At 38.4% G+C, this 26,819-nt stretch overlaps 1 protein-coding gene across 5 annotated transcripts in view; it reads right to left on the reverse strand.

Annotated features, from left to right (window-relative positions):
• The window catches only part of LOC127631292 (netrin-G2-like), an 83,017-nt gene that overhangs the window by 25,665 nt on the left and 30,533 nt on the right, over positions 1 to 26,819 (reverse strand). For 3 of the 5 annotated variants that reach the window (XM_052109375.1, XM_052109377.1, XM_052109374.1), the window contains 2 exons: positions 11,080 to 11,270; positions 8,849 to 8,872 (listed from right to left, as the gene is read on the reverse strand). In XM_052109375.1, the coding sequence (XP_051965335.1) occupies positions 8,849 to 8,872; positions 11,080 to 11,270 (215 nt within the window). The remainder of the gene's footprint in view (positions 1 to 8,848; positions 8,873 to 11,079; positions 11,271 to 26,819) is intronic. The other 2 variants (XM_052109378.1, XM_052109376.1) reach the window with 1 other exon arrangement.

Here is a 26,819-nt window from a genome sequence, read left to right on the forward strand (position 1 = left end):
ATGCTGTTCAGTTTCATTTCCACACAGAATGAACAGTAGAGGTATTATCATACAGTACCTTTTAACAGGCTGCTAATATAATTAGTCTCTCGCAGTGAAGTCATGCTTTCTAGACAAAGAGTGTGTTTATGCACGTATGTATGAGTGCCAGGCTCTCTATTGAGCAAGGAACTCTGTAGAGGTACACTGAGCTGTGAATGGGTAACAGGAGGGCAGGCATATGGCCACAGGGGGTTAACGTGAGAGCTGGAACACGGGCAGATTTCTCATGTCCAACCCCCCCACCCGCCATCTGTCACTGAACCAGACCAGAACCAAAAGTGCATACATAGAACTAGCTAATCTCATACCACTCTTTTTTACATGCTAGAGAATATAAAATAGGATACACTTGCAAGCTTGTGAATAAATGGCTCTGTTCCAAAACCTAGAGAGCTGCATAAGCAGGCAGCATTTTAAGGCATCATAGCACTCTCCCGATGCAAAAGTTGCTTCAGACGGTTGGCAGTATGATGATTCTGCCTTCTCTAAGATACATTTGAGCCAAATTCTAAGGCAGCATTGCATGTATCCTTAGAGAAGACAAACAGAATGCATCAAAATAAGCTTCAGTGAATAAAATCAATTCAAGATCATAGCAGAATTTTTGGGGGGTAAGTAATTAAATACTGGAAAGTTTAGTTTAGTTTTAGGGCTAAACTTTTAGCCTTTAGGACAGTATATTTTTTAAGTTTAGTCTAATATTCATGTGTATTATATATTCCCTGCTTAAAAAAACAAATGTGAGACCAGCAAACCATCTTTGACCGGTTTAAGCTATTTCTTTTTGTTCAGGAGTGCTTTTATGCTTATTAGAGCATATAATTAGCTTAGCAACATGTCATAGAGATCAATTGTGATTCGAGCGTTAAGTGCTTTCAAATGAGGAATGTTACTGGATATGTGTGACGAATATTATTTGTATGATTTGAGTTACTGCCTATGTACAGTGTTCCAATTCAGTCACTTATGAAGTTCCATTTGAGTTAGATTGCTTTATTCGAAGGTTCACTAGGTTATGGAAGAGAGCCATTATCTTGCAGTAATTATGAATAATTTCAACTTTATTACATACAGTTGCTCAGTGATTCTTCAAGATACTTTTCCCTATGCAGTGCCTTAGACACTGGGGCATAAGGACCTGCAATAACATTGCCCTTGCTGGATAAATGTATGAGAGTTATTTTTAGTGTGATGGGAGGCCCACAAGATTAATAAACATTCATCATCCATTTCCTCAAATTCCTGCCCTCCATCTTTCTATATTCTCTATATTGTTCTCTTTCTCTTTTACTCGCTCTGTTTTCCTGTCTGTCTTCTTCTCCTTTAGGACAATGAGAGCTTTCTATCAGTGTTTCAACCAAATGCTCTATCCAGGGAGAAGACACTGTATGTGAAAGAGGATTGGAATAAATGGTAATTCCATTCCTCTTCATATCTCTCATTCACTAAAATCGAATAAAACAAAATTAGATATATTTAAGCTTCAATCCAAGGATCTTTGAAGAGCATTGCAGTAATGATGGCTTGATTTACCCCTGAAGCTTGGATTCTGATAACCTTCCCCGTTCCAACAGGAAGAGAGCAGAGAGGTCACTACTGCTGTAGTCTTCAATAGACAGACTTTTGAATATCGCTGCAGAGTCTGGTCTAGTTTGCAGGTTATTCAGGCCAAGAACCACCCACTTGAACAGGAAGAGACTTGTACAGCTATAAGTAAAAAAATAGAGCTTAATTTGTTCTAATGAACTGTTCAGTGGCATGTACATTTTAAATAGTTATAAAAGATACCACAAAATTAGAATCTTGCAATTTCACCTGCCATTGATATTTCTATGTACAATGTGCATTGGAGAGACCATATTTGGTATTGAGGCTGAGACTAGTTTTAGAATCTATTCAGATTTCAACATGGTCTTGAAATAGTCTCCTCAGTCATTGGTTAGGGTATCAAAATGTTCCATTATTCATCAGGATGAATGATACAGTGTCACATAAATACACATGAATACAAGCATACATAAAACATAATATTTCGAGGACAAATGCTGACCTATTAAAATCTGCAATGCCATACAGGAAATGTACTGTATATTATAGTTAAATTTGCCAATTATGAGGGACTTTACTCAGCACAGAAGCTGCATCAAAGCAGAAAATGTACTGTGTGTTGTAATGAGGGGCTTTGCGAGAAAAGAGAAGGATGTTGTGGGACAGTAAGCCAATGAAGCTGCTGGAGGACAGGGGTGATGTGGTCACGGGAATGAGTAAGCAGGCGTGTGGCAGATTTCTGGATGGACTGAAGTTTATTAATGCACCATAAAGAATGCTGTTGCAGTAGTCAATTCTGGAAGTGATGAAAGCGTGGATCAAAGTTTCAGCAACAGAGAAGGAGACTGATGGATGGAGACAAGCTATGTTTTTTAGGCAGAGAGGTTGTAAATGTGTGAAGAAGGCACCAGAGTGGAGTTATTGATGGTGAGGTAGAAGTTCTGAATGGTTTTGATGAGGGATTTAGGACAGATGATGATCATGTCTGTTTTACCACAGTTTAATTTTACTTGCATCCATGATTTAATTTCAGTGATGCAGTTGGTCAGAATGGAATGAGTTGCAGTGCTGATGGATTTAGTAGAGATGTAGAGCTGGAAGTCATCAGCATAACAGTGGAAGGGGGCCAAGCACCAAACCCTGTAGCATGCCTTGGGACAAAGGTGAAGATGAGGAAGTGCAATGGTTGAGATGGACAAACTATTGTCTGTTTGTAAGGTATGACCTTAGCCAGGAGAGGACAGTGCCAGTGATGTTGAGAGAAGGATGTTGTGGTTGATGGTGTCAAAAGCTGCAGTGAGGTTGAGGAGGATGAGGATGTTATGGTGACCAGAATCTGAAGAATGGAGGATGTTGTTGGTGACTTTGAGGAGGGCTGATTCTGTACTATGCCATGAGCGGAAACCAGATTGAAATGGTTCAAACAAATCATGAGAGTTAAGCTGGGCTTTGAGTAGGGAGGTGACAACACATTCCAGTATTTTTGACTGAAAAGGGAGATTAGAGATGGGATGGAAATTTCTAATGACATCAGGATTTAGTTCAGGTTTTTTGAGGATGGGAGGAACAGCAGCCAGATTGAGTGTTTGGGGGACTAATCCAGAGCTGAGGGAGGAGTTAATGATTTCTGTTATGAGTGAGGAAATAGCTGGGAGACAGTCCTTGACAAGATTAGATGGGATGGGATCCATAACACAAGTGAAGTTTCTCATTCCTACCATAATATTGGCCAGCACCCTTGGGGACACAGGTTAAAACTGAGACAGGGACTGGGTAGTAAAGTGGGGCGAGATAGGTGGGGAGGTAGTAAGGGCAACTGAGGTGGTCAAGTTGCTGTAGATGGTCTCAATTTTGTTTGAAAAAATGAATGAAAAGAGTTGCACTTGTTAACTGTGAAGGCTTTGAGGTGTCACTGGGTCTGAGAAGTTTGTTTATTGTAGAGAAGAGAGCCTTGGTGTTGGTAGAAACAGAATGTATGAGATCAGAGTAATAGGTAGTCCAGGCTTTGTTGAGAGTGTCTTTATATTGTTGAATGTAATCTGTGTAGGCTAGAAGATGTACTGTTAGACCAGTTTTCTTACAAAGTCTTTCAAGCTGACGCTTATGGGATTTAATTTGGTGAAGTTCTGGTTTATACCTATTTTGGTTATGATGGGAGCCAGCTGATCAAGACAGGAGGAGAGTGTGTCATTATAATAGTTGATGAGGTCAGAGGGATTTACAGACAGCAGGGGTGGGCAGGCAGACATTTTACTGGCATGAGATGCCGAAAGAGCTGAGGGAGTAACATATATCTGAAGGATATTTTACGTTTATCTTTTGGAATGGGTATAGGGATGTCCATAGTGATTATCAAGTGATCAGAGATATTGCAGTTGAGGCTAGAGAGATGATGTTTTGCAAGACCAGTAGAGCATACCAAATCCAAGATGTGATGACAACATTGAGGGAAATTAATATATTGTGTGAAGTTGAAGCATTTTAGCAGTTCCAAGAATTCTATGTCATCAATGTGAATATTAAAGTCACCCAGGAGATGAACAGAAGGTGAGATGGCACAGAAAATCTGAAAGAATAGAGGGGTTTATGGGGGTAGATAACGGCAGTAACCAAAGGAGTGGGACCAGAGAGTTTGAAGGCAAGGTGTTCAAAGGTATAAGCGGCAGAAATAGAGATGGTGGTTGTTTTAATGTCCTTCCTGTACACAGCAGCAACACCACCTCCCCGTTCAATCAGAATTCAGAAGTCTTTTCTTGTTAAGCGAACGAATCCTGAGCCAGGGCAGTTTCAGGTGGCATTGTTTGTAGTTGGTTGAGAGGACTGAGGAAGGGGATGGAGATAGTGACGTAATGAGGAAGTAGGGGTGTGGCAGGACCATAGAGATGGAATGGAGTTTGGGGACATTATATTATATGTCAACATGTGTCCAAAGCCTCTGTTTACAGGAGAGCCTCTGCAGAGTATTTCAACATCTTTGGGAATATCCATGCTGTTCGGACGCAGGCGATTACTGAAGTTGTAAAGATCTGAAGTGAAGTACAATGGCGGCATGGTCCGGATGAGGAACATTAGCACAAAGCTAGCGTTAGCTTGTGACCAGAATCTGGGAGTACATGGAAAAATAAGCAATATGCACCCCAGGAATATCCACAAGATAATCTACAGCATAAAATTGGCAAGACAGAAGCAATCCAGTAAGGAAGAAAGGTAGCCTGGAAGGACTACCAGCCTATTAACCATACAATCCTCTGTGTGTAGTCCATCCTCTGCTTTTTTTATTGAAGGGATTTTGTCATTCAGTCTTTCACTTGTTTTGAGATCCTTCAATTATTTGGATTTAATCAATATTTTCACCATATTTCAGAGTTTCTCTTCCAATCAAAGTTATCACCTCCAAAAACACTTCCAACAGGGAAAAAAATCACTGCATTTACACTTCAAAAGAGTTAATAAATCACAGTAGAAGTGGAGAATTCACATTAATGTCTACTATAGCGCCCCTTGCGTCAACATTGAGAATGCAACATGTACTTGTATTCAATTATGGATTGTGAACATGCAATTTGGAACACAAGCCAACGACGTAAGAAAGCAAGCTTTTTTAGCTAAAAGTGTCTTGGTGTTGCGGACTTAACTAATAAGGCAACACGACTTAACAACATTTTTTTAGTAGCTCAGCTGTTTCAAAAATAGTGTAGCTTTTCCAGTAAAAAGCCATTGTTTTCCAACGAGTAGAGTTTTTAATGTCACATTAGCTGTGCCTACTATTAGAGTATGTACTGCATTTTGATGAAAAACATACTTCTTGGCTTTTAATAAAAGTATGTTCTTTAGGTATGTGGGTGATTATTATGAATACATTTCTGGACATTCTTCATCCTGAAACATGGTCATTGTTCCATGACCCGAATATATGATGTAGCAACAACAACCACAAAATTATTTTTCTCTGGTCTTTTCAAAACAAGTAAAATTTAACTGCAAGTAACAACTTTCTTGATATATATAGTACAATACTTACACAGTTGAAAAGAGATGACTCACTCACCTTTTTCTGCAGTTTTCTTTATTTAATTTCTTTTTACAATCAGCGTTTTGAAAATTCCTCATCTCTCTTGTAATTACAGGATGGTAAAGTGTCCAGTGAATGCACACTTCCGAATCTCGCTGGATGTAGTTGGTCATCCGGCTATTTCTCTTCTACTGTTATATAAATACATATTATATAAAGATTTGGACATACTACTCAATTAGGGCTGGGAAATTTGACATGTTAATTTATGAGAATATTTTTAGTTTGTTTGACGTGTTAAAAAAATGAATGCAATTAATGCAATATCCTTATATTTTTACTTTCTGAAACTTCACACGATAGGAGAAAGGTGTCCCAAGTTGTTTCTGGCAGGCTACTTAGCCTTACAGGTAAATACTTAGGGTATCAGCTGCCTGCCAGTAACAAACCCAGGCACATTTGTACAATGGGCAAAACATTACTAATATTTTTCCCCACTTTGACTAAAATTGGCATAAATAAACTTTCAGGAGGCACTTGCTCGACTCAACTGCACATCCAAGCACAAAAACTGATTGTGTAGGGCAGTGCGCGCTTATTCATTTCACACAACGCATGTCCCAGGCATAGTTAACACGAGAGTGGATTTACTGTTCAAAGAATGAAGACCAGGCATGCAAGCTGGCATATCTTTTCGCATCACCTGAAACCGCTCACCCACTTTCATCTGAACCACTGTCAAATGCGAAACCGTGTGAGAGAGACCCAGCGTGTGCATGATAGAGACTGAGAAGGACCTAGCCGTTCAGCAAGCTGCAGACAGGCATACATGTAGAGACTTAATGGCAGCCAAAGAGAATAATATTTATAAGATTTTAAACTTCAGCATTCAATATGTTTTATATCTGTACGTATAGTGGCTAATATTGCACTGGAAATGTACACTTAAGTTTCTCTTGACAATTAAGTTTGATATGAATTGAAATTTAACATGTACATATTTAAATTAAAAGAAATGTAATAAATATTTAAAATAAATGATGACTTTCAAACTTATTACAAGTTTTTTTAGACAAAGTATATAGTAAATGTATTTATGATGATTTATTTAAATTTGGTGTAATGTATCAGGTATCATAATTTACTCGTGATTAATCGCAATTAATCACAGAAAAATATGCGAATTATTAGTTAATTTTTTTTAAATAGATTCACAACACTATACTCAATTGACATATTGCTTTTGGCATACTATATAGTAGGGAAGTATGCATATTAAAACAGGGCTAAATTGCCCAAAATAATATCACTGTCTGTTGCCATCAGCAATACTATATCAAATCCCCGGTTCACAACTTGTGGATTGGACCCCTGTTGCAAAGTTCACAAAGTACCCCAAAGATTTGTAGTGTTCCATTTGCATACTGATCTTTTTTCTCCCTGTGAAAGATTTTCTGAATTCCAAATAATCTAAATTCTTTATTTTCATCTTGGAAATGATTGAAAAAAATGACATCACAAACTCCAAAATTAGGGCACTCTGACAGGTCCTAATAATATTGAATTATGGAGTTATTTCAACATATGACATGAAATAATATATTAATGTGTCTTCTGCATGTGTGTTTGATGGCAGGAAGCAGGACCCCGAGGCAGTGTGAGAGTCCACAGCCTGACACACACTGTGATAAATTGCTTTCACTCCAATGAGTGTTACTATTTGGTCAGAGGTTGAATGGAAAAGCTCTTCAGGACTCTTGCAAAAAATGTCAGAAAGAAGAAGAAGATGAACAAGAGAAGCACTGTGAGACCAGGAGGTAATAACACCATAAACCAGCACTTTGATACTGGGGAAACCGGGGCTAGTTGTCACACTTACTTAAGCAAAACATTTTTTTTTTGTCCATTTCTTACCTTAAATTCTTGACTACAGAAAAGCTATTGTGCGTTTCACCATTATTGCCCAGAAGAAGAAAAAAGATACACTACATATAAAGAGATAGTTCACCCCATAAATTAAGATTTTAAAAAAAACTCTGTAGGTTCATACAATGCAAGTGAATGGTGATCAGACCTTTTTGGTCCAAAAATCACATAAAGCAAACATAAAAGTAATCCAAATGACTCCAGTGTTTAAATTCATATCTTTAGAATAAATATAATAGGTGTGGGTGAGAAACAGATACAAATTTAAGTGTTTTTGTTACTCTAAATCTCCACTTTAACTTTTACTTCTGAAAGTCACATGTGGCACCTTTTTAGTTTCACTTTCACATCTGAAAGTGAATGTGAAAGTGAAAGTGGAGATTTAGAGTAAAAAGGACTTAAATATTGTTCTGTTTCTCACCCATACCTATCATCTCAATTCTGAAGATATGTATTTAAACACTGGAGTCACATGGATTACTTTTATGTTTGCTATATGTTATTTTTGGAGCTACAACATTCTGATCACCATTCCCTTGCATTGCATGAACCTACAGAACTGAGATATTCTTCTAAAAATCTTAATTTGTGTTCTGCTGAAGAAAGAAAGTCATACACTTCTGAAATGGTGTGAGGGTGAGCAAATGATGAGAGAATTTTCATTTCTGGGTGAACTATCCCTTTAAGTAGCTTCCCCAACACTGGTAATAGACACAAATGAGACCTGAGAATCTGGGCAAATCTGAGTTTGTTGAAAATTAAACTTTGTGAAACTCCAGAGGAGACATGAGAGATTACTAGGGTCTTCTCAGGAGAAAAACCTAAGCATCAAGAGAACTAAACACAAGTTTGCTCATATTTTAATCTCATTGCTGTCTTGAAGAAACAAATGAGATATATACAGAAATAAATTCAGAAATTCAGACGGATACATCTTTTTAGATAAAAATACATCTTTTCAAAAATCTTCAAATTTTGCTAAATAATTTCCATCAAATTTTCCTTAAAAGACCTGTCCTCACCTCTGATTGTCAACAAAACAGCCATAGTCCACCACAAAAACGCTGAAATCTCTAATAACCTTGAGGACACCCTCATACATCACAACGCAACATTAGAATTCTTTCCATCTCACATCACATGAAACATTTATGAAGAAAACTGTGGAAAAATGCATCAGAATTCACTGTGACAGTTAAGGGACAGATGATAACAAGAGTCTTGTTAACGACATGAAATAAAGAGGCCAAAAAGAGTGATGGCAGGGGAACTGACAACATGAAAACAACAGTCAGCGCATTTCATTAGCATGTCACTTACTGCCAGAAGTTCCCGAAGCCTCACCTGCAAATGAAAAAGAGGAAATAGGAAAAGAGTTAGAGAGGGTTGCAAAAGAAGATAAAACAAATGAGAAAGGTTTACTCATTCATTTTTGAAAACACTCTAGTGGGTTTGTTTTATTTATTTCTCTATCAGTCTAGAAGTTTCTGCCAGCACATCTAAAAGTGAAAAAGACAAACCCTGTCTCGCTTGTGCAGGCAGTGAATGTACAGTGGTGTACAGTGCATTCAGAAAGTATTCAGACCCCTTCATTTTTTTCAAATGTTGTTATGTTGAAGCCTTATGCTAAAATGCTTTAAATTAGTATTTCTTTTTCACATCAATCTACACTCCATAACCCACAATGACAAAGCAAAAACCAGATTTTTGATAACTTTGCAATTTGATTAAAAATAAACAATTAATAATCACACTGACATAAGTATTCAGATCCTTAGTACTTAGTGGAAGCACCTTTGGAAGTGTTTACATCCTCAAGTCTTTTTGGGTATGATGCGACAAGCTTTGCACACCTGAATTTGGGGATTTTCTGCCTTTCTTCTCTGCAAATCCTCTCAAGCTCTGTCAGGTTGGATGGGGACTGTCGGTGGACAGTCATTTTCATATCTCTCCAGAGATGTTTGATTGGGTTCAAGTTTGGGCTCTGGCTGGGCAACTCAAGGACATTCACACAGTTGTCACTAAGACATGCTTGCGTTGTCTTGGCGGTGTGCTTAGGGTCATTGTCCTGCTGGAAGGTGAACCTTCGGCCCAGTCTGAGGTCCTGAGCACTCTGCACCAGGTTTTCATTAAGGATATATCTGTATTTGCTGTGTTCAGCTTTCCTTCAACTCTGACCAGTCCCCAGTCCCTGTCCCTGAAAAACATCCCCACAGCATGATGCTATCACCACCATGCTTCTCCGTTGGGATGGTATTGCACAGGTGATGAGCGGTGCCTGGTTTCCTCCAGACATTACGCTTGGAATTGAGGCCAAACAGTTCTGTCTTCATTTCTTCAGACCAGAGAATCTTATTTCTAACAGTCTGAGTCCTTCTCCCCCGATTGCTCAGTTTGGCCGGGAGGCCAGCTCTAGGAACTGTCCTGGTTGTTCCAAACTTCTTCCATTTAAAAATTATGGAGGCCACTGTGCTCTTAGGAACCTTCAATGCAGCCGAATTAGTTTTGTACCCTTCCCCAGATCTGTGTCTGTGTCACAATTCTGTCTCTGAGCTCTGCAGGCAGTTCTTTTGACCTCTTGGCTTGGGTTTTACTCTGATATGCATTTTCAGATGTGAGACCTTATATAGACAGGTGTGTGCCTTTCCGAATCATGTCCAATCAATTGAGTTTGCCACAGGTGAACTCCAATCAAAGTATAGAAACATCTCAAAGATGATCCAGAGAAATGGGATGCACCTGAGCAAAATTTTAAGTGTCATAGCAAAGGGTCTGAATACATATTTCAATGTGATATTTCAGTTTTTTTAGTTTTCAAAAAAGTTATCAAAAATATTTGTTCTCCTTTGTCATTATGGGGTATGGAGTGTTCCATCCATCCATCCATCGTCAACCGCTTATCCTGTGTACAGGGTCGCGGGGGGCTGGAGCCTATCCCAGCCAGCATTGGGCGAAAGGCAGGGGACACCCTGGACAGGTCGCCAGTCCATCGCAGGGCCACACATAGACAGACACTCACACTCCACATCTACATCCACATCCACATCCACACCTAGGGCAATTTTTTTGGAGACACCAATTAACCTAGCCTGCATGTCTTTTGGATGGTGGGAGGAAGCCGGAGTACCCGGAGAGAACCCACACAGACACGGGGAGAACATGCAAACTCCACACAGAAAGGCCGGGGCAACCAGGGTTTGAACCCACGACCTTCTTGCTGTGAGGTGACAGTGCTAACCGCTGCACCACCGTGCCGCCCATGGTATGGAGTGTTGATTGATATTAATTTTTTTTTATTTTATTATTTTATTTTAGCATAAGGCTGCAACATAAAAAATGTATTGTTTATTTAATACTTTCTGAATGCACTGTATGTATATATTTAAATCTCTCTTATTTGTGTCTCCTTTTTAGGAAGAAGAGTGAGGTTTACATGTAAAGCTTGTGCTATTCTACCTTCTCTAGTGAGCACAGATGCCCCATTTCCCTACACTGTGAGTAAATCATAGCTCCTTTCTTAGGTGTTTGTGTGAGTATGTGTGTGTATATACCAGGTGCAGAATTCGTACAAATATTTGGGGATCCATTCGGGGTGGGGAGATAGGAGCCGGGCTTCCAGGACTTGGCTTTAAAACCTCTCTCACATGCCGAACAGTCTTGTCCCGTAGTGTTGTGCTCACAGTCGCACTGAAGGGTGCTGTCGCGCATAGAGCACTGACCAGCGTGGAGGTTACACTTACACCTGTGAAAATGAGAGACAGCAACCAATTAGCATGCTAGTTACATTGGAGCCATGGGCAAGGGTAAAATCTGGTTGCCCCCTTGCATTTGTTAGGGTCAGCTGAGGCAGCTCATTAGCTCACCTACTTGGCACAATAAATCAGCTAATTAGTTGAGGGCAGGTGCTGTATCATGACTGAAAACAACAACTGAAAGAAATTCCATAGATCCGTCTGAACCTTTAGGAGTGTGTGTATGTGTCAGTTTTGGGGAGTAACTAACTAAAAGTAGTGACATAGCTTGAGAATAGTAGTTTTTCCGTAACATGCTTTTTCATACATCACTGTTTTAAATGAATTCAGAATTTAGTTTTAAGTAATCTTTATTGGATATTCAGTGTGAAGTGATCTTACAGCATGACTACCATGATTGTTCTTCCGAAGCGTGGAATAGGAAATCGAGCAGAGACAATAATCAAATGCACTCTTCTAAATGGGCCTCTCTCTCCCATTTGTAAGCACAGGGGCGTTTGTTTGTTTATTTATTTTTTTATGATTAATTATAGTGTAAACGGTGTAATTATAGATTTTCATCTATTTTCGATTTTCAATTATCTAATATTACTAGAATAACACCCAGGGCAATCTCAGATTGCACGTGCACTCTCGCAACAGACATGGGGTGCTTTTGTAACGGGAGCCAGCTGGTAGATAGCTGTGCAGTGTGTAAACTAGCGACTGATGCTAGAGGCTGTAGCCTTTAGCCTCCTTGTTAGAGCACCCGCCTCCCACGCCGGAGACCTAGGTTCGAGTCCCGTATGGAGCGGGTAGAACAAGAGCGTCACATTGGTGCCATGACCCGGATGGGAGTGAGGTTTAGGGGGGTGAATGTAACGGGAGCCAGCTGGTAGATAGCTGTGCAGTGTGTAAACCTCACTCTCCTGACCTCAAGAGGGTAGAACAATAGCGTCACACTATAAATAAAGTTTATGTTTATGCTACCGAGAATATTTATAATTGGATGATACTATCAGAATAATTTTTTTCTGTTTAAATTTTCAGTCGCACATAAAGCAAACCTCCCTCTAACCTCCCTCCGCTCTCTAAAAGCAAAGAATAAAAGAAAAGTAAAGATTTTGAATCCTCTGACTGATATGCATTTTTCTGTTCCACACAACACATTTGCCATTTATTTCTCTTTAAATTAGTTTTTTGAGGCAGTGAATGTAAAACTTGGTCAGTTTTGGTCAATGTTCAAATTTACTGCAAATTGTCTAACCATTTTAATTTGTGTCTTTAGCATAGTTTGGAAAATTATTATGAATTGTGCCAAAATGATCGAATTTTGACCGAATTTCTGATTTCATGAATAAATATTAAGCCTAATATTTGGATACATTTACCAGCCTACGCCATGGTTAAAATTGTCTTTAATTTGCTTGGCTATGTCATTTTAATGTAACACATTGCTAAAAAAAAAAAAGTTGGAGCAAAAAAATCATTAATGTACTGGTTGTTTATGTTACATGCTACATGTCACATTTTTGTGTTTTCCCTTGGCACACCCAGAGACTTGTTTCTGGCTACGCCACTGTGTCAGCATTGGATATCTGATTCATTCCGGTCAATCGGTTTGTTAAGGGTCCTTTCTTTAATATGTAAGTTTGGAAATTCTGATTCATTCCAGAGAAATGGTTCGTAGGAAACTGACCTTTTCTATAATATGTAGTGTTGGAAAGTCATTAGGCTCAACCTAAATGGTGTTTTCTCTCATATGTAGCATTGAAAACTCATTCATTTAAGTGAACCGGTTTGCTCAGATGGTTCATGCAAATAAACATATACAAATCTTTTTTATTTTAGGTCTTCTTTTTGAATAGCAAAATCTTTAGTTAAATTCATAGGTTAATTAATATGTTTTTTTACTCGTTTTCAGAATTCAGGTGCATTCTTGTGCTTCAATTGTATTCATATTTTTTTTTTCTGTTTCAGATTAATGCTGTCAGACTTAATTAGGGCCATGACACATTTGTTTTCAAAACCCACATTATTTTAGTGCCAGTAAATTACAGCTCTGATTAAATTATAATTTCTATCATTTGATAGTTATGTTTTAAAAATATATACTTCCCACTTAAATAAATTCAGTGTAGTTGGTTACCTTATGTTAGTGGTTTGTAGTGTAGCTAATTGAGTGTAGTTTAACTACTGTAAATTATAAGTAGCTTGTAGCCTGGCAAACTACCGTTTAAAATGATCTTCCCCAAAGATGCATTGTTAACCGTAAACTTCTAAGTCCAATGCTCTAGTGATTAGTCAGATATTAAATTCATATACTTTGCTAGTATATGAATTTAATATCTAATCCTTCATTATTAACAAGACTCTTCTCATGACCTGTGTTTGAAAGCAATAAAGGCTTTTCTATTGTGTGCTTGTGGATAACGGTGAGTTTGATATATGATGTTTGAAATAACACTCTCAGATTTGTGAGGACAGTAAACAGCTTCTGTCTGCTCTACTCCAAATATAGCAGAAGTATACTGGTGGGGGTGGGGAGGGGTTACCACAAGAAAGAGAGAGGGTGAGTTATGATTATCGATAGTAATGAGAATAAATGGGAGATGTTCAGATGGCCTTGTCTCCTTATCGTTGGCTTTATAAGAAAAATCTGCAGAGCCCCACAAAATGTCGCTTCCCTGCTTTGAGTTTATGAGAAATGTTCCGGCGATCTGACAGCCAAGTTTAAGGATAGTTGAGATTAAAGGGCTGGGGAGGAAAGCAGGTTAGTATGGAAATTATGCGTTTGCAATTACAGTTTCCCTAATCAAATGAGTGTGTAAATCCCAATGCTTTGGAATTTTTTTCGTTCTCACTAGAGCGAACAGCTATCCATTTGCATGAAATATTTATGAAGCTGACCTATATATTTCCATGCGGACAACCATAACCAAACCTTGCATTGCCATATAATGAGGTCATATCTCGTGCTCGCCATCCGAAGATTCTGATAAAAAGCAAGGCCATCTAAACATATGAGACTCCCCAACAAAATGCTGTCTTGTGCCTTTCTAAGTTGCTGTAAATCTATTACTTCTTTGCACAGTATAAATTAAGTATTTGCAAATGGAACCACAGATTTGAACTTCATTTACAAAACATCAAAAACAGGAATTATGAAATTAAATAGGATATGGGGTCATAAAGAAATAGTTCACCCAAAAATGAAAACTTTCTCATCATTTACGCATCCTTATGCAATCCAAGATGTGTATGACTTTCTTTAGTTCAACACAAATGAAGATTATTAGAACAGTTTCTAAGCTCTTTTGGTCCTCACAATGCAAGTGAATGCGTGCCAAAAAATTTAAGCTCCAAAAATCACATAAATCAGCATAAAAGTAATCCATAAGACTCTAGTGGTTAAATCAATGTCTTCAGAAGCGATATGATAGGTGTAGGTGAGAAACAGATACATTTTAAAGTCATTTTTTTACTATACATTTTCCTCCAAAAGGGTCATATAAGAGGGCTGGGGGCCATCTTTGTCTTTGTCACAGGACCCTGTCAAGGTGGCCTTGAATAAGCTGTGGGGGCCACATATTTAAGCATATACAATTATTTGTTTTCAAAGATAATGGGCCCCTGGAGGTCAAGGGCGTCTGAGCACTGGCACCATTGGTCCGGTCCATAATTCACTCATGATCCCTTTAATTAAACATTGTGCACTGTATCTCTTTGCTATAAGGGAACAGTGTACTCTAAACCATATGCGAAGGGTATACAAGCTTTTGGGTTTGTTTTGGCTTTAAAGTAGTCATATCAGTCTTAATTTCGTTTTAATGCCCATATTCCACCCTCACACCGACCCTTAGAATTAAACAAGCTGTATTTTTGCAGCCGTGCCTTTAAGACTTCTATGTAAATGTCCTTTTTGCATATAAAATGAGATAATTCTGTGAGCATACACATACACCAATATAGCACACAAACCAATCAACCTACTGTAACAGATTTTTCGGGAGATCAGTCTATCCGCACAAAGGCTTTTGTGTGCTACCCATTATGCCACACATCCAACAAGATGACTATATTTTTTCTGGTTCCTGCCTCTCCCTTTTCACATCCTCTTTCTTCCTATGTCTCAAACATAGTGGAGAATCGTTTGACAGGCAGAGTGTTATTTTACTCAATTTCATTTACTTTAATTAAGTCTGTTTTCAAAAGCCCAAGGAAACGGTTAGACTCCAACCACCCTCTGGAGGCCTTTAAGCCATAATTAAAATCCAATGTCAATCACAGACTCATTCATTCGGGGTGCTTCACCAAGAGCAAGTGCCCATCAAGTTCCTATCATGACAAATTAATCAGCGGCACATCACTTAATTCCAGAGATCCTCGCCTTAGGGGAGACCTCTCAGATTTTGAGGGACCAGACTCCAGGCGGGCGTTAATCAATTAAAGCACGGCAAGGGCACTTATCATTTTCTGACAAAATCCAGAATTGTGCCTTTATAATCCTCTTAACCAGCACAAGTACAGATTGGAATTTGGACCCACCCTGTGAGGAATGACAAGATCCTGATCAGATTTTGTGTAATGCAACACACTGTTCATATATAGAGGTGACCTCCCAGTCTCATGACTCACTTTGAATGATACAATCAAGTCGGTCTCCCTACACTCCCAAAATACTTATATATTTGCATGTATCTGAACATTTTGCATTAAGATTCAAATGTATTTTTTAATACTTAAAATCAACCATTTTAAATAGTCATTCCATTAAATATTTTAATATTTTAAATATGGTTCCATAATTGTTTATTTGATTACATCATTTGCGATGCTTCATGAGATTGTAGTTCATGCCCTCATTACAGATGTTTAGTAAATACATTCTAGCACCTTTGACTTTTTTGTCTGATTTTCACATATTTTCTTGCTTCAAATCAAAGTTTGTAATGGTTCATAAGTTAGAGCTATTTTATGAAGAATTTTATGAAGTCACTTTGGAAGAAATGAATTGGAAAAATACTTCCGGCTAAAAAAGTGGGGATAAAAAGTGATTCATTGTTGCACAGCGATTCTTTCTCAAAAGATTCTGGATCTACCCACAAAAAAGCAAAGGTATAATCTGAATTTTAATTCATAATTCACTCTATCCCTTTAAACTTTGGTTTCAACCAAAAACAACAAATTATGTGAGCAGCAGCAGCAACACTGCAAAAATGTAGAGAATCTCATTTGCAATGAAAAGGTGCACTTACATGTGGAAGCCTTCCGGTAAGTTAAATAGCAAAGGACAAAAAGGCTGAATAAGCTGTATTTTACAACATCTTAAAGAAAACAGCCAAGCAACATTCTGCATCACAAACTATGTATTACATAGTAGTCACAGTCACCATTCACTTTCATTTTATGGAATAAAGATACAATGGAAGTGAATAGTGACTGAGGCTGTCGTTTTACTAACATCCTCAGAACACAGAAAGTAATATGCGTTTTGAATATATATATTTATTTTTGTGAAATGTCCTTTTAACGTCTGTCTCTGTCTGTATACACTGCTTGTGTTGCAGTATTACAATGCATTCACCAGGCTCAAACATGTAACGTTAGATCAAGAATCTTGCATCTTCAATGAAGTTTCCAGACAAAACCAGCAAATTGTCGCAAGGCATCTGCGGTATTTCGACGTCCCGTGAAGAAACAGCACTTTAAGTGATGTGAGCTCTTGGCAAAAACAACGATACATAGAAATCTGTCTGGTTTGACAGCTGAATAAATGCCTGCTGGCGTTTTGTAAATGTGCTTGGATAGTGAGTGTGAAAACTGTAAGCGATATGCATGCTAGCTTGCAGATTGGTATGCGTTCCTCGTCATCATGAATATTCTAAATTATTGACACCTCACCAAAAAAAGTGCTAAGTAGACAGTCAAATCTTGTGATTAAAAACCAAGGACATGAAATAATTTGTGCCACTGTTAAGGACATAGAGGTCAAGGCTCTTTTGCTCCTATTAAAATACTGGCATCACAGGATGGCTGATGAAGCAGCATGCATGTATCTTTAGCAGTGCTCGAAGAGGACTCGGCTCGGAGATCATTACATTGAAATTTTGGATCCATGGCCAGGCAACTCTTCGGATCTTAATCCCATTGAGAACCTGTGGTCAATCCTCCAAAAGGCGAGTGGACAAGCAGAAGCCCACAAATTGTGATCAAACCCAAGCACTAATAAATCAAGAATGGATCGCACATCAGTCAGGATTTGGCCCAGAAGCTGATGTCCAGCATGCCAGAGCGAATTGCAGAGGTTATGAAGAACAAAGGTCAACAATATGAATATTGACTCTTTGCATAAATTTGTGTTTTTGCCAATAAAAGCCTTTAAAACTTCTGAAACTCTTATCATTGTTTTCCAGAATACCATAGAAACATGTGAAATGTTTCACATACAAATACTGATGCAGCAAACTTTGCAAAACACCAAATTTATGTCACTGCCAATACTTTTGGCCACGGCTATTGTGTATATATATATATATAATGTCTTTTACAGATATTGAAGAATCACTGCTGTGATTCGGCCACAGGCACGAGGCCACAGGTGCTGTGCTGAACACGCTTATATACAACAGTTCAATGAACAAGTAAATTTTTAAAAAATGTATACGGTTATAAAAACACATTTGTGCATGGAACTACTTTATTACGTTGCTGGTTCAAACCAAATGATGCGTCCAAGCCTTCATAAGTAATTCAAACTGTTCACTTCAGAAATAGTATCACGGCTTGTGCTGTTTCTAACAAGTGATGGATGTTTGTGTGTCTGTGTGTGTGTGTGTGTGTGTGTGTGTGAGAGAGAGAGAGAGAGAGAGAGAGAGAGAGATCGAGCATGTGTGATCACCTTTTGCCACACCCAAGCAGAGATGCTGTCAGCGTTCTGAAGATCAGCTTTCTCAGTGGAAAAATAGCAGTCCAAGTGGGGGTATTTCTCCCTGTTTCGCGGTAGCCTGTGCGCAAGAGTCATTCACTAAAGGAACCGCAATGTCCTCCATTTTAAACAGTGTGTCCACTCCAATTTGGAAAGTTAGATAAGTGTAATTTATGTAATTAATCAGTCTGTTGTGTCTTTCAGCTGTGATGAGCCGTAATGCTGAAGTTGTCCATTTAAAGCAGTTTAAAGCTATTTCCTTGCTTTAGTAGTAGTAATACATGCAATCACGAAGAGCTGTTGTATATAAACGGCTGAAGTGGCTTCACTTCATGTCACCTAACTTGCTCATATTACACATAAAAATTATCTTTTGCCACCACCTGCTGGCTAACATATGTAATGTAAAAAAAATACATGTAAAATAAAGACAAACCATAGCTTTTAACACATCTGCATTGCTCTTAAACTTAAGTTTAGAATGGCAAAAACACAAGCGGAGTGATACACACACAGCGAAACGTCCGAGTGCTGATGTGTCAGACCATCGTTGCTCTTGGAAAGTCTCTAGTTCAATCAGATTTGAGGACCGGAACTAACTGTTGTATGTATATATATACAATATATATATATATTGTATATATATACATACAATATATATATACAATATATATATATTATTTTATTTGATTGATTTTTTTTGCACCGGAGTTTAGCACAAAGCAGAGCGATTCAGGCAACTTGGCTGCAGGTTGCAAGGGAACAGTGGGAGGCTTCCTGGGCCTCTGCAGGGGGGCGGAGTAGCGGCATCTTTTTCTGGAGTGTGAAGTGACGTTTCTCTGCCCTGCACACTATGGATCAGTGTCAATTCAGGGCAGCTATATCCAGACACCACAGTGCAGGAGCCACACTGGTTAAGACAGGAACAGATCTCATGGGCATGCTGGATGCCATGCTCTGCTGTTGGGCTGAGATCATCAAACCCCTATCTGGCCATCTGTGGCTGGAGAATCAGGAGTGTAAGATACACATATGGCCCTTAATGCTTAGACACAGCAGAGGAACTCAAACGAGAGATTGAATACTGAAATTTGAGACTATAAGTTTGAGAATATGAGTTAGAAGTTTCTTACATTACTTACTTTAATAACCCAGCAGGAGAATCCATCTTAAAGGGGCAGTTCCAACAAAAATAAATAATCATTTACTTACCTCGTGTTGTTGTTGTGTTGGGGAACATGGTAGTTGCTTATATTTAGATTCATACTTTTGGAAAATGCTCTTATCCAAAGAGACTTAGAGAATAATCAAGGTACGCATTATTAATTATTATTATTATTATTATTATTATTTTGTTTGCGTGTGTGAATTTTCTGGGAATCAAACCCATGGCCTTCATAATGCTAGCACAACCTGGTTATTAGCTGGTCAACTTGCTTTTATTATTGCCAGAAACCAGCTTTACCACATTAAGCTGGTATGACAAGCTGGTAGCAAGTTTGTTACTTGTCCAAGACTTTGAGCCATGGTGCTCATGCAAGTGATGTGGATTCTGGCCTACAATGATTTCTGGTCCCAATTCCCTAGCAATAATTTTCTGCCAATCACTAAGTAAAAGGTGAAAATTAAATAAACATGAAGTTGAGAATTATCTAATGAATATGTAATTCTCTATTTTTCATTACAGGTTTATTTCTTGTAACCTGCCATTCCTAAGGTGACAACGTTCAATTGGCATTTTATACAATTATGTCCTGTGTAGCTAAAGGAAAATGCTGTGGGAATTCTCCCCACGGAGTGTCATTAAGGAAAGTTTATAGAATATCATTAAGAGCCTTTATGCCTTTATGGGACAGAGGGCTAGATTCATTTCAAGATTTGTTTAAATGCGCCAAAGTCTGGCACAAATAAGGGGAGCATGACGCTCTGATGAATAAACAGCAACGGCACTAAACAAACACAGATAGACAGATAAAAGGCTGCTGCTGGAGTCTGTTGCTCTAAAGCAGCTGGAAGCTGCCGTTAATGGGCGCTTGATTTATTTTTCCCACATTCCTCTCTCACGAGACGCCTTGACTATTTATTCTCATTTGCACAGAAGCACTGCCGGCCTCATCATGAGGCACTTACACAAACAAAAACGGATGGAGGAATGACAGGGACAATCGGTGCCCGGAGAGTCACCTCGGGCTGGCCGAGATTGGCCATTATCACCACTACACAACTGACTTATTACCTCCATTTTGAAGCAGGCTGAGAAACAACACTGGAAGAGAATGGGTGAGACAGAACAGCCATTAGGGAACACTAATGTGGATGTTTTTAAATACTCTGTACAGACGGCCTGTTTGAGAAAATGGCCTGCTTTTTTAACAAGCACAAATCATACTTCATAATATATATACTTCTAATATGAGTGTTAGTCTTGCATATAGCCAGACTATTGACTTCAGTGAACTAGGGTTGGGAACCAGTTATTATTCAGAACTGGTTCCATTTTCTTTCTTCTATTTTTTTTTAAATACCGTAACCGCAAGATTGTCAGGACTTTCGGTTTTGTTAACAGTTCATAAATGTGTGTTTTTCCACTGAAGAGGGCTAAACAGCATACTAAAATATTCTTCCTGCTGGGCTATACATCTACATTTATGCCGATCTGCTGAATCTATAGTGTGAAACACATAGCCTGACCAGTGAATCTAATGCGCAAACATACAGCGTGAGCAGTGTAATCTGATTCCCAGACAAATTACTCTAATGAAATGGTTATTTTGAATCTACAGCCCATTTCTGAATGAATGACTCTAAAGAAGCGGTTCTTTTTAATCTAATGTGTAAAACAAACAGCACAAACACTGTAATCTGATTCCTGAATGACTGACTCTTATAATCGTTTGTTTTGTATCTATAGCACAAGACATACAGTGCAACTAATGTAGTCGGATTCCTGAATGAATGACTAATAAGCTGGTTCTTTTGAATCTACAGTGTGAAACACAACATGACCAGTGGAGTCCAGTTATCAAATAAATGACTCTTATGAGCTGGTTCTTTTGAATCAACAGTGTGAAACATACAGCAAGACCACCGTAGTCTGATTCCAGAATGAATGACTCTAATGTACTGATTCTTTTGAATCTACAGCATGAAATAAAACAACACTTGTTATGGGTGTAGTTTTCTGTCATGGAAAATGAATTCAAATATTGGTGAGGCAGTCTCCATGAATAGTTGTACAGAAAATATCATAAAAATAGATGAAAATGTGTATTTTAAAGGATGGGAGGTACAAACTGAACATGACAGCTCTCCATTAATAACATTCTGCTCAGTTAACAGTGTTTAGTCAGAAGATATTGATTTAAAAGAACCGGTATCACACAAGGGCCTTGCTAAAAACGAAGTGGATAATTGGCATCAAATGCTCTTTTTCTCCTCATTGCAATCTTTCCATGGGACTGGAAAAGCTCTGACCTCTGCTAACTATGCCCAATTTAGACTCCTCTGGTGGCGCACCTCTTATAAAACGTTTTTACTTCGCAAGAAGACTGTTTTCATATTCTCAATTATGACGCTCCAACCCATTTCGACGTTCAACGTTTTTGAAGTACAGCTGCTAAAAAAAAAGGTCAGCTGCACAAAAGCTGATACTTCTGTTAAAAGCAGTCACGGGGAGTTCATTTCTCAATGGTCTTTTTAGTTTTTGCTCCCTTCCGTATTTTTTTTACTAACCTGCACCAGAGGACTGGCAAATGAAAAATGTCCCCATGTTTCCCCACTGTAATGCCCGAGAGAGCTGTCTATACAAAAGTACAACTAAAGGGTGGTGGCAGATGAGAGACCTCGCCTCCACATCCATGTTCCACTGCTTCCTCCAGGAGGATTTGCAGTTAAAATGTTGTAGAGATATCAGCGTTGCCATGTCCTCTTATTATAAGCAACTTAAGACTTATTTTTGCTCAAAATTGCTTAGAAATATGGGCAGTCATGGGTTGCGGATTTTGGGTCTTGTTTCCACAATACAGTTGTATATATGTGCTTGCTAGTAAATGACCTCCATAGCACAATCGAGTGTGACCAACCGCTAATAGCAGTTGTCAAATCCTCCACCTTAGTGATGGAGAGATTTATTCATTGATTTGTTTGGAACATTTACAAATACTTGTGAAACATTTTAATTATTTTTGTAAAAAATATATTATTACTGAAAGGACACTGTCTTTGCAGAAAGATGTAAAAGAGTGCAACTGTCAGATAAAATATAAATATAAAAAAATTATAAAAAAAAAGTTTTAACAATATCATATAAACCTTTAAAGACAGACCTATCGTGAGCTCTAAAGTTGTTAATCGATGATATATGCTTTTGTTTAAGCCATCAGTCAGCACAATTTTAACTTGTTTAAGAGTGAAATGTGAAAGCATTGTGAATGATGTAATTGATCTGTCTCCCTACACCACTATATATATATATATATGTATATTAATATTTCCAATACACTTAAATGATAATGTGTCTATATAATTACAATCAATATCTAATCAACATTTTTGATGTGATTGCATCATTTGCAATGCTTCATGGGATAGTTAGTTAGAGTAGTTCATTGCAGTATCAGTATGTACACAGTTTTGTACATTTATCAAATACTTGTTTGCTTCAAATCAAAGTTTGTAATGTTGTGATTTGCCTCAGAGATGGTTGTTTTGGTTCATGGCTTGGAATTATTTTTGAAAGTATTTTATGAATTCCTTACAGGCAAAATGAAAGAGAAAAATTCTTCCAGAACCAAGATAACTGAAAAACAGGGTCATGGGTACTACCATTACCCTTCTTGGTGACAGAATTAAAATTCGGTCACCATTCACTGAGGCTAACATTCTAACATTTAACTTCTCCTTTTGTATTCTATGGAAGACAAAAAGAAAGTCATATTGGTTTGAAATAACATATGGGTTTTTAAATGATGGCAGAATTTTCATTTTTGGACAAACTATACCTTTAATGTGTGTTTAATGCAAGTTTATGCTACAAAAAATAAGATAATTGGAAACAAGCAATTTTCTTTGATCCATAAACAAAGAAACCACAAAAAAAAAAAATGCTAATTTAGGCTTATTTTGGTGAAGTAAGTCACTTATTTTGGGCTTGTTTGTCCGACCAGGTTACTTGTTTTTCTTGCGAGATCTGGCAACACTGAGAGTGAGATACATGGGAGAGAGAGAGAGCACTCCCCATGAGGTGAAAGGCCCTTCCAGTACCACAGTGACTAGCTGTTTCGCTCTGAATTGCAGATGACCTTGAAAGCTTCGGCACTGGCAGCTCCTGTAAATTATTCACACAGGATGCAGAAAAGGGCTTCTTGTGCACTCACAGACGAAAAGGGCAGAAGTCAAAGACAAGTGCCGCCGTCTCTCACGTGGAAGACGTGGATTAACGACACACAGTCGATGAGAGAAGGGGACACCCGCAAATGGAGAGCAAGTGGCCTTGCTGTTGCCTGTGCACATCAAAAAAGTTGAAGGAGAGTCAGAGAGAGAGAGAGAGAGAATAAGGGAGATCCCTTCATAATTAATTCCCCAGATACATCGAGATGGGGCCAATTATTTCCAGAATGTGACTCATCGCCTGCTGCGTCACTGTCCACTGAGCGCTATCCTCTAGTCTAGGCATCCACATGACACAGAATACAATGAGATTTGGGCACACATTATCATGCTTTTTTTCTCTCCCCTTTTTCTCCCCAATTTGGAATACTCAATTCCCAAAGCGCTCTGTCGGAGACTGTCAACCTGCATATCTTATCACATGGCTTGTTGAGTGCGTTACCGTGGAGACATAGCGTGTTTGGAGGCTTCACACCATCCATCGCGGCATCCATGCACAACTCACCATCACCCGTGCCCCTCCGAGAGCAAACCACATTATAGCGACCACGAGGAGGTTACCCCATGTGACTCTTCCCTCACTAGCAACTGGGCCAATTTGGTTGCTTAGCAGACCTGGTTGGAGTCACTCAGCACACCCTGGTATTTAAACTCGTGAACTCCAGGAGTGGTAGTCAGCGTCTTTACTCGCTGAACTACCCAGGCCCCCACACTTATCATGCTAAATGATATCGTGTTTTACACTAAAGTGTATATCGTGATATCGTGTCTTACAACTAGGTACTGTATATCCACGCCATCAGTGGCACCAAACCCCAAACACGCCCACATTTTAAAAACCAGAAAAACAGATAGTCCCACCCTGAACTAACACTATTGTTTGAGCTAATTTTGCTATGTCGGGCCAATGCTCAAACAAACAGAGCAAAGTTTACACATTGTTTACACTTTTCAGCGTTATCAATCTAAAAATGGCTTTATTATGGTTGTCTCTACATATTAAGCTGGGATAGGATCAAGGGTGTAGATTTGGCTTGAACTTTGAGGGGGCTGCAACGTCTTCACGTCATTTAAATGTTTCCACTGATCGTGGTATAATTATTGGGGGGGGTTACATCTACACCCCTGGATAGTTTAAAATCAAACATGAAATCTATTCATGTTACCACACAATTTATTGATATTATCCATATTAATAAGTGAAATTATTTTGCAACAAAATACTGTAGACTTCAACAACAAAAGAAAAGGATCATTTCAAGCATTTAAACATAAGACAATTTATTTTGCAATCCTAAATGCACAATTTTAAGCTTAGTTATGTTTCATTATTTGCATTCAGGATTGCTTTTCCCTTTCTGCCCGCAATCAGAACAGACCTGCAACTCATTTTTGCAGCTTTACTTAAAAAAAAAAAAGAATGTATAAATTCCTCTCACATACTCAGAAGGGCCATAAATACAGTATACTCAAGATACACTGCAAAAGATCTCCATTTCAACTCTGGATTTTATTATTCACATGTCTTCACCAAGGACATACATATGAATCTTTAAGTCAGTCATCAGAACTCTGTCTTACACAGACATTCTGTGTCATGGAGTTTATGATATTATGTGTGGACAGTGAGAAGTATATAATGAACAATATTTTTAAGTGCAGAAGGGGTTTGGACCAGTCAACTGAACAGGAAAATCCCACTGTGATGGCTTTGCGCTAGATACAGTCCCCATACAGAACGGCCAGATGAAATTTTGATGAGCGATGGCGTTCTGATGAAAAATTCTGTTTGCCTTCCTAGGACACCCCCTTTTATTCTGGGCCCCTGGGGTGTGGATCTGGGCAGCGGAGATATTTACGCCTGCGGTGCATGCTTTCAGGGAGGCCGAGCGACCCTAATAGAATTTCAAATATCCCCTTGCGAATGAAAAACCGATGGGAGGACAGATTTCTGTTGTTCCCTCTTTTCTTCCTCAGCCTGCCTGATAACCTTTAGAAAACGATGCCGCAAAAGTAGCATCCTAAAATGAATAATTTGTGCTTTTCTCTGTGGCATTTTTACCCATTAAATCTGCTCATACAATTTTTACTGTGTGCACCATAATTAGGATTTGCTTCAAGGATGCAACTAAACATTCAAAGAAACCAAATGTGGAAGTGTAAGAAATGGTCATTAAAAAACCCATATTGCTCAGCCATTATTCAGAAAATTGGGGGGGCATGCCCTCCCTTAATTATTATAGTGGTCAAGGGCCTGGTTTGCTTTATTCTCACCTGCTTTCCTTGTTTTAATCCCCACCTAGTCTCAGAAAACTATACTATACCTACATTTGTGCTAAATAAATTTTATGTTACTCATTGTATGTATTGCAGCTCATTCCTGGTGAAATGAACATTAGAGGTTCTGCAACAATGCTATCTTATGCCATCAATTTTCATGAAGTCTGTTTAAACAGTGACTTAAGTATAGCTCTTGCAAGTAAATAAAAATGATTTTAAAAATAATAAAACCTGGCCTCGTCTGTGACGTTACATTAACTGTATTGAGCAGTGTGCAATTCCTTCCCTTTGTTTTTTCAAGCAGACAAGCAGACACAACAATTTGTTATTTTAAGACAATGTTTCATCTCTTGTCATAATGAAGTAAATACCTGAGCATTCCACTATTAACGGTTCATCTCAAAGACAGATTTCCTGAGCACTTTCATGCGGATCCGGGATTCGTGCTGTGAGTCTAACAAGATATACGAAGTAATTAGACAAGATGATTATGTCATTGTTTCTGTAGAGTATAATGTCATTTAGAATATGCAGGAATTATTTTGTATTATGCATGAATGTGTTTTTGTTTTTGTTTTTGTTGTTGTTTTTTCATTTAAATTAGAGTGCTGAGTGGGTTATTTAGGAATAAAATAAACTTTGCACAGCCCTTTTCCAAACAACATGTCCTTAGACCCCATTTACAGCAGGCGATCCGATCATATGTGGTAAGGCAAGACACATCGCTGTTTGCACCTGGTTGCTTAAATGCATCTTCTATGCCCACTTGTGTTTGAATTTCGTTTTTGATAAAAATCATTAAAGACAAGTAAAGCTTGAGATGCCGTTGAAATATAATCTTAGCACAAATGCAAAATTTCGAGCAGAATTATCCATCATTTTAGTGGAGTATATGGATTAAGGCGCTTCAGATCTTCTCATCTGTGTCCTTGCATGTTGATATCAGTCATACAAAAAAGATCTG

This window comes from Xyrauchen texanus, chromosome 37, assembly GCF_025860055.1.
Source record: "Xyrauchen texanus isolate HMW12.3.18 chromosome 37, RBS_HiC_50CHRs, whole genome shotgun sequence".
Lineage (NCBI taxonomy): Eukaryota > Metazoa > Chordata > Actinopteri > Cypriniformes > Catostomidae > Xyrauchen > Xyrauchen texanus.